Source organism: Borostomias antarcticus, assembly GCF_949987555.1.
Source record: "Borostomias antarcticus genome assembly, chromosome: 8".
In the NCBI taxonomy this organism is placed as follows: Eukaryota; Metazoa; Chordata; class Actinopteri; order Stomiiformes; family Stomiidae; genus Borostomias; species Borostomias antarcticus.
Genome location: NC_140241.1, coordinates 1,596,918 through 1,606,608, shown reverse-complemented (window position 1 = coordinate 1,606,608; position 9,691 = coordinate 1,596,918). Strand labels below are relative to the sequence as shown.

Genomic DNA, 9,691 nt, shown 5'->3' with positions numbered 1-9,691 from the left:
ATGACTCTCCACCCAGAGCCAAACAAACAGAACCACACACCTGACCACAAATATGACTCTCCACCCAGAGCCAAACAAACAGAACCACACACCTGACCACAAATATGACTCTCCACCCAGAGCCAAACAAACAGAACCACACACCTGACCACAAATATGACTCTCCACCCAGAGCCAAACAAACTGAACCACACACCTGATCACAAATATGACTCTCCGCCCATTGCGTTCGCACTGTGGGCAGAGGGAATAAGTCACCTTTCACAAACATTCGTTTGTAATAAACAGTGAAGCTGAATTATAAGAAATTAAACAAATCAACATATTTTCTGCATCTTATAGAGTATTTTAAAATAAATTGTAGTGTTATTTGTTAGAATTAATTTGATATCAATTTTCATACATTTTGATAAATATTTTTTTCAATCAAATATCAACATCAATAATCAATCAATTAGTCTTCTTTACTTAATCAAAATAACCCAACTGCAGTTTGATGAATATTTTGGTATTGATATGTGATTAAAATAATGTTTTATCAAAAATTATCAAAGCGGAGATATGTTTTTTGCAAAAGAACCCTTCTTTTGTTATTTACATTTCAATAACATAATTTGGCACCAGTTATAATGATGCTACAACAGCTAATCAGGTGTCAGGATGAGAGGATGGATTGAGTTGCTCAGTCACTTGAGCATCAATGTTAGCAGGCTGCTGCAGAGTTGTCCTGGAGTCAGTGGCCTTCCTCCTCTTCCTCACACACATGAACATGCAGAGAAGAATCACCACCATCATCATCATCATCGCCACAGAGCCCAAAAGGATGGGAACTCTGTGTTCACGTGAGAACTCCGGTTGCCAACTGATGTCCAGCTTGTTGTCCAGACTGAGGTGAGAGGCGGTGCAGGTGTAGCTGTGTCTCTCTCTCAGCTCCTGTGTGCTGATCTCCAGGCTCTTCCTGACCTGGTACAGCCCGTTCCCGTTGGGCAGCACCGCCCCTCCTGTGAGCTCCTGCTCTGCCACAGGCCGTCCGTCCCTCAGCAGGGTGAGGTTGATGTGTCGGGGGTAGAAGTCGGTGGCCAGGCAGCTGACCCGAGCCCCTCCAGGAACGGTCTTCTCCAGAAACCGGACTCTGGGACGCACTCTACGCAGCACTACGTTCTTCAGTTTCTCCAGGACATTCTTCAGTTCTTTAATGCACAGAGGAAGGTAAATTTGTGTATAGCGCATTGTGGTTATTGGAATCCATTTCTCCTCCAATTGAATCTTCCATGGGTTTTCAGACAAATATGTGTATGCTGTCATGTTGTGATAAAAGCCACGAGCATTAATTGCATTGCAGGAGTCTTGAAACATAACCAGTGCTGCTTCACCGTTGGGCGACATTTCACATCCATATATGCCCTGATAGACTTGAATACCTTTGGTCAGATTAAAGCGATGTTTTATGTCAGTTAGTGTTTTTCTACTGGAAAAATGAATGTATCTTAATACATTAACTGTCTCTGGGGATGTATCACTCTCCTTTTTTTCGATGCCATGTCCAGAGTGAACTACCTTGTCAATCTCTGAGTCAAAGTAACCAACTTGAACATCATCCACCATCACCACGGCTGTAAACGCAGGAAACGGTGTCTCTCCTGTCATGTACGTTGCCAACACGTAAAGAGAGTGTCGTCCTGAACCTGAAAAGAGAAGAGAACCACGTTAGTATTTTCACAGTGATTATCTCCATATACGAAAAGGTTTTTAAAATAAAAAAAATAAAGTAAATGATATTGCTCTTCTCATATTCTTTTGTTGTCTTCAAATCCTGATCGTTAACTCAAATTGACAGTCCCACAGTAACTAGAAGAGGTAAAGAGAAGCTAAAGTAGTATTGCATTACATTTATAGAGTAATACAGTAGTATTGTATTACATTTATAGAGTAATACAGTAGTATTGTATTACATATATAGATCGAGCAACACAGTAACCTTTGAGGCTTCTTGTTAAACAGTGATTTTTGACACTTATTATAAAATGATATCCTTCATAATGAAATTGGTTGGCTGATTGATTGATTGTTTGATTGATTGGCTGATTGATTGGTTGTTGATTGATTGGTTGATTGAATGGTCAGTTGATTGATTGATTGATTGACATGTAAGGGATAATGCACCACCGCCGAAAGGGGTTTGCCTCTGCGAAGTGCATTATTTTTCGATAACACCTTGGAGTGTATTATCCCGTGTATACCATTGCCACTTGCCAAAGACTTGATTGATTGATTGAAACCTTTATTTATACTCAGGTGAGCTCTCAGGTGAGGCCACCTCATTTGCAGAGCTGTAAGACAAAAATGATGTGCCATTTACTCATATTTTCCACATTAAAATATTAAGAAATATGTTATTTATGCTTTGGTCACTACTGACTTTCATTGTTAGCCTGGGTCCAGACGTTTAAATCCGCCCAGTCCAAAGTTGACTGATTCTTGGTATGGTGTTGGTACAGTATAGATCTGAGATAGAGTATGGCTAGGTCATAGGTCATACATGTTTTCTAACTGTGATACTGTCGTGCAGTTACTATAGGTGGGAGTCTGTGGAGTTTAGTCACAGTCGGCAATATAAAACTCTACAATTTACTGTACAAGTTTGGGCCTGTGCTATGAGGCTTGTTTTGACTGCGTCTAAAGGCGAAGTTCGCTCGAAAAGGGCCGGAGATTCCGAACAGAATCGTATCATATGGCCAACAATGGGCTCATACTCTAGCATAGCTCCAGGTTGCCTATAATGATTGTATATATTGCTTAAAAAAGCAAGGTGGTGCGGTGCAAGTGCATTGTCTACACGCTCATGCTCTGTAGAAAAATCTGATGTACAAATGTATCTGCCGCCTGAATGGTTCTCATAATTCCATCATTATGCTGCTGTCACATCCTAGGCTCAGCACCGTGCGATACCTACTGTATGTGGAAACACTGGTATTGCCTTTTTATTAAATGTTGTTTGTATGTATATTTGTACAGTAGGCCTATGTCTCTTAAACCATGAGTCTTTTCAAGAAAGTGAATTGATTGATTGATTGACTGATTGATTGATTGATTGATTGAGTGTACATACACCAAAAGACGTTGTACATCCATGTAGAACATAGCCTATTGTATTATTGTGTAGTCTATTGTATTATTGTATAGTCTTAATACAGTATGTCAGGGAAAAAGTAAATGAAGCGAACTGTTCCTCTTACCTGCTTCCGCAATGGTGTAAAATGATAGAATTAATAAAACGTGCAGTTTTTCCATGTCTTTTTTCTTTCTTTCTTGTGTTGGTCCTTCAAAAGTCTAATATGATCCTGAATCCTGATCCACTTTCACTTTTAGGCTCATGGAGTCAGTCCTCTATCGACCTGTGAACCTAATCCAGCCTGTTTCACTACAGCAGGTGATTTGTAGATGGAGCGAGATTGTTTAGTACCCGGCCCAGCTTGATCCTGACCCGAGAGCACTTTCTGCTTTACTAACCCTGCCTTGTAGCTGCTAACCAGGCTGGACCAGCAAGGCGTTATGCTGGAATTAATCACGAACAGGAACTTTATTTCCTCATCCGCAGCAAATACAATTCCTGGCCAGAGAGACGTATGCTGCTACTCTTAAGCTACCTGGACACTTTTACCTTGACTAACACTTCCCAGTATTCACTGTGCGTAACGTCTTGTGATGTTAGTAGGAGACCGAAGTTCCGAGGTGTTTGTGGAGCGCAGGTCCTGATCAGGTCCTGATCAAACCCAGTATCCAGACTCGCTTCGGTTATTTAAAACCACGTGACCGATGACAAGCGAGGCTTCGGTCTACGGAAGCACATTCACTGTCACTGCCCAGTTACAGAAGCACATTAGACTACTTTATTGCAGACAGGTCCAGATACATAACAAGACACACATAGACTAAATTATCTTTGGCAGCAGGTGTCAGTAGCGTACAAAGCATTTAATGAGGCTTCGAGTAATGAATGTTTTTGCGGTGGGATACAATGTGCCTTGACCTTGGCACTTTGAAGTCCTCAGGACAGGAGGTGATCAGTTTAGTGGATCTATTAATATATATTATATAATATGAATCTGTTCTATTAATACATCCATGATCTACACCCTAAAATCAACAACCTCTCCAGATGTGAATGAGGACATAGATCCCCTCCTTTCTTTAGCTACACTGTTGGTCTGTGGGACCACAGGGTTGAGTCATCCTCTAATGATCTTAGTCATCAAATGTTTGTTGTATATTTAGTTTGTCACACAAATAAACTAAAACGGATGTAACAAAATGAGTTTTTCTTACTTTACAAAAAAGATAATGTGTAATCATGATCTTCTATATAGAACATCTATTTCTGCCTAAATGTGTACAGTAGGGGTCAGAGAAGAATTTTTACAGCTCACTTATCTGGCCCCCGGGTGATACTGTTTTTTTGCTTCCCTCTGGAATATGTAGGGGTGGGTCGTATGCCCTCCTCCCTTGTTCTCTGTAAAGCGCATTGTGTTGCCTCTGGGTATGAAATGCACCATACAAATAAAGCTTGGATTGATTGATTGATTGATTGATTGATTGATTGAGTAGTGTTTTCCAGTAGTTCCACTAATGTACTTTTTGCCGTCAGTGAGACAGGGTAGCTTGACTTTTACAGTATTGTCTGTATGTGTCTGCCCCCTAGTGGCCAATAGCAAATACTGCCAAGCACAAGTCAGAAAGGTGTACAAACGCTTCATAAATTCTCATACAGGCTGTGGGCTATCAGAGTAAGTAAATAACCCCCTTACCTGATTTTACAATTGTGTGACTGGGAAATGAAAGTAAAAACAGAAAAACAACATGTTTCTCCATGGTTGTCACTGTTTCTTGGATTTACAGTAACGGGAAGCCAAACCCTCAAAATAACGTCCTGGTATTTGTGGTACTTTGTATAAATGAGACACAGACAAGTGTACGTCTTCAGCCTGAATCAATCAATCAAAGCTTTATTTGTATAGTGCATTTCATACCCAGAGGCAACACAATGCGCTTTACAGAGAACAAGGGAGGTGGGCAGACGACCCACCCCTACATATTCCAGAGGGAAGCAAAAAAACAGTAATCACCCGGGGGCCAGATAAGTGAGCTGTAAAAATTCTTCCCTGACCCCTCTCAACGAGGCGATCGAGCAAGCTCCTGGAGTATGTTTGTCTACCGGCTAAGAACATTTATAGAGCAATAAATAACATTAAATTACATTTTCAGAGTAAGAGAGGCTAATAACATCATAGGAGAGACATGGCAAACATTGGTGTATGTCTGTGTGTGCATAAATGTGCCTGGGCCCAGATAGAGGCAGGGTCAGGGGTAAGATATTGAAGGCATATTTAGTGAAGTGACTCTTACCACCAAGAAGCTCCTGATATGACCAACTCCTAAGCATCCCTGGGACAACATCGCTAACCCCGCCCCTAAAGAGGCGGGAACTTAATGAGCCAATCATCATCTGAGAGAGAGGAGAATAATTTTTCATATTTTTTGGGCAGGAACTTTTCCTTTGTGTGGAAAAGCAAGGAGAAATAAAGGTGGGTACAACTTCAAAACTTAAAGATTTAGCTAGCTAGCTGGTGAACATTAACATAACCTCTTAGTTTTTGTGGGAAAGCAAGGAGAAATAAAGGTGGGTACAACTTCAAAACTTAAAGATTTAGCTAGCTAGCTGGTGAACATTAACATAACCTCTTAGTTTTTGTGGGAAAGCAAGGAGAAATAAAGGTGGGTACAACAGTATTTCCTATGGAGAGAGAAAAGTGTTATATACATTCATAGCTGACACTTCCTCTTTAAGCACCACCCCTCACCCATTTAAAAGTCTGCACAATGATTTTGTAGAGGTTTTTATGTTTGTAAATCTGTTTTTAAACCTATAGAAATATCTGGAATGTTGCTTTGTAAAAGCAAAAATGTCAATTTAAATGTTTTGTTGTGCTGCATGTGACAAGTAACACATGTACTAAATACACAACTATGTTTTGTTCAGAAAAGAAATAGATTAAAATGGCAGCTAATTGTTCAGAATTGTGTACTATGGTTTTCACCAAAAACCATAACAATGCGCGTGCTTTGTTTGCCACTGTTGATAGGCTGACAAACCCTCCTGTGTCAGTAGCCTCTGAACTTCTATCCACCAGGGCCTGCAATGAATTTGCCTCATTCTTCACTGACAAAATTCAGAAAATTAGACAAGCAGTTAGTGCCTCCATTCCAGGTACAGGACATGTGTCGTCACAGTGTCCACTTAAAATTAATAATTGTACCATGACACAATTTAATCCGATCAACCATAAAACCCTGGGGGACACTATACAACATCTGAAATCCTCCACCTGTTGCCTTGATGTTCTACCTACAGACTTCTTCAAAACTGTATCCAACTGCATGGCCTCTGATTTACTACAAATTGTAAACACATCTCTTCTTTCAGGTGTGTTCCCACATACCCTGAAAACTGCAGTCATCAAGCCACTCTTAAAAAAGAATAATCTAGACAGCTCACAAATGAACAATTATAGGCCCATATCAAACCTCCCATTTCTAAGCAAAATAATTGAAAAGGTTGTTTTCCAACAACTGAATAACTTCCTGGCACTAAGTAATGGCTTTGATGTCTTCCAGTCAGGATTTCGACCACATCACAGCACCGAGACTGCTCTAATTAAGGTATTTAATGACATCCATTTAAACACAGATAATGGCAAAATCTCAGTCTTAGTACTACTGGATCTCAGCGCTGCGTTCGACACGGTAGACCACAACATACTACTAGGCCGACTGGAAAATTGGTTGGGAATTTCTGGTACAGTGTTAGATTGGTTTGAATCCTACTTAAAGGACAGGGATTATTTTGTGTCTATAGGCAATTACAAATCTGAGCTGACAAAAATGACCTGTGGAGTTCCCCAAGGCTCCATCCTGGGGCCTCTTCTGTTCAACATTTACATGCTCCCACTAACTCAAATTATGGAAAACAACAAAATATGTTACCATAGCTATGCAGATGACACACAAATTTATATCACTATATCACCAGGAGACTATAATCCCATACAAGCGCTGAGTAAGTGCATTCAACAAATCAATGATTGGATGTGCCAGAACTTTCTCCAACTAAACAAAAATAAAACTGAAGTAATTGTCTTTGGAGCCAAAGAAGAACGATTAAAAGTCAGTGCTCAACTTCAATCAGTAATGCTAAAAACCACAAACGAAGCCAGAAATCTTGGTGTAGTCATGGACTCAGACCTGAATTTCAACAGCCACATTAAATCAATTACAAAGTCAGCCTACTATCACCTGAAGAATATATCAAGGATCAAAGGATTTATGTCCCAGAAGGATTTGGAAAAACTTGTCCATGCGTTTATCTTCAGTAGACTCGACTACTGTAACGGCATGTATACAGGTCTCTCTAAAAAATCGATCAGACAGCTGCAGCTGATTCAGAACGCTGCTGCTCGAGTCCTCACTAAGACTAAGAAAGTGGAGCATATCACACCAGTACTAAGGTCTTTACACTGGCTTCCTGTCTGTCAAAGAATTGACTTTAAAATACTGCTGTTGGTTTATAAAGCACTGAATGGTCTAGGGCCAAAATATATTTCTGATCTGCTCATATGCTATGAACCATCCAGACCCCTCAGGTCATCTGGCACAGGTCTGCTTTCTGTCCCCAGAGTTAAAACAAAACATGGAGAAGCAGCATTCAGTTTTTATGCTCCACATATCTGGAACAAACTTCCAGAAAACTGCAGGTCTGCTGCAACTCTTGGTTCTTTTAAAACAAGCCTTAAGACTTTTCTTTTTGCCACTGCTTTCTAAGAGGAGCTATGTTTATCAGTATACTGCACTGTAACTTTTATTCCTGTATTCTATTTGTCCTGCTTTTTGTTTAAATGTCTCTAATGACTTGCTTTTTGTTAGACTTCCTGGTTAGACGTCCTGGTTAGACGTCCTGGTTGGACGTCCTGGTTGGACGTCCTGGTTAGACGTCCTGGTTAGACGTCCTGGTTGGACGTCCTGGTTAGACGTCCTGGTTGGACGTCCTGGTTGGACGTCCTGGTTAGACGTCCTGGTTAGACGTCCTGGTTAGACGTCCTGGTTAGACGTCCTGGTTAGGCTTCCTGGTTAGGCTTCCTGGTTAGACTTCCTGGTTAGACTTCCTGGTTAGACTTCCTGGTTAGACTTCCTGGTTAGACATCCTGGTTAGACTTCCTGGTTAGACTTCCTGGTTAGACATCCTGGTTAGACTTCCTGGTTAGACTTCCTGGTTAGACTTCCTGGTTAGACTTCCTGGTTAGACATCCTGGTTAGACATCCTGGTTAGACTTCCTGGTTAGACTTCCTGGTTAGACATCCTGGTTAGACTTCCTGGTTAGACTTCCTGGTTAGACTTCCTGGTTAGACTTCCTGGTTAGACATCCTGGTTAGACTTCCTGGTTAGACTTCCTGGTTAGACATCCTGGTTAGACTTCCTGGTTAGACTTCCTGGTTAGACATCCTGGTTAGACTTCCTGGTTAGACTTCCTGGTTAGACATCCTGGTTAGACTTCCTGGTTAGACTTCCTGGTTAGACTTCCTGGTTAGACGTGCACTCAGTCAGTCAGTTTACTTGAAGTTGAGAGACTAGAGGGCAACCGGGGAAACTAGCAATGAATGAGTCCGTCACGTGTGTGCGTTAGTTAATGTCTTACCGTTACTAAAAAAGGGACGATTTGCTTTTCTTTCTTTTCTAAACAAATGTCCTCTTATTCTATTCTATCCTGAGAATGACTATTTTTACTTCATGTTGACTCTTCTGATCTGAGCATATTTTTGGATTCTTTCCCTTCTTTGAAGTACCTGATTGTAGAAACTGTTTTAATGCTTTTAATTTGTCCTGCCTTTTGTTTTAAATGTCTATAATGTCTTGCTTTTTGTTTTAATGCTTTTAATGTCTCATGTAAAGCACCTTGAATTGCCCTGTGGCTGAAATGTGCTATATAAATAAACTTGCCTTGCCTTGCCTTGCCTTGCCTTGATCTTGTTGAAGTTATGGAAAATGAAAGAAGCACTCGTGTGTGCTTGTACTATACCAGAAGGTGGCGTGTGCTTGTACTATACCAGAAGGTGGCGTGTGCTTGTACTATACCAGAAGGTGGCGTGTGCTTGTACTATACCAGAAGGTGGCGTGTGCTTGTACTATACCAGAAGGTGGCGTGTGCTTGTACTATACCAGAAGGTGGTGTGTGCTTGTACTATACCAGAAGGTGGCGTGTGCTTGTACTATACCAGAAGGTGGCGTGTGCTTGTACTATACCAGAAGGTGGCGTGTGCTTGTACTATACCAGAAGGTGGCGCTACTCTGAGGATTGAAATCGTCATATAGGCTATGATCAGTCAATACACCATGTTTAGTAACAGCCACTGTTTTCCGCCCTCATAGTAATCAAAGCTGACATAAATGACTTCTTCCGTCCTGGGTTTTGATTTAAAAGCAGAATAACCTTGTGAATACAGAACTGCTGGAACTATTAGGGAGCCATGCCCCCCCCCCCCCCCCCCCCCCCCAGATGCTGTATTCTTTAATGCAGAAATGGCATTTAGCGAAAGACAGACCTTCAGGACCTCGACGGTCTATCAGCCACACGGCAGTGAC

At 41.2% G+C, this 9,691-nt stretch overlaps 1 protein-coding gene across 1 annotated transcript; it reads right to left on the bottom strand.

Annotated features, from left to right (window-relative positions):
* Positions 1–221: 221 nt before the first annotated feature.
* LOC311312667 (zinc-alpha-2-glycoprotein-like) lies at positions 222–3,743 on the bottom strand. The gene is made up of 2 exons (XM_084442634.1): positions 3,237–3,743; positions 222–1,685 (listed from the first exon to the last, which is right to left on the bottom strand). Exons 1-2 carry the CDS (start codon positions 3,289–3,291, stop codon positions 649–651), a joined length of 1,092 nt encoding a protein of 363 aa, XP_084298760.1. The 5' UTR covers positions 3,292–3,743; the 3' UTR covers positions 222–648.
* Between the last annotated feature and the right edge of the window lie 5,948 nt (positions 3,744–9,691).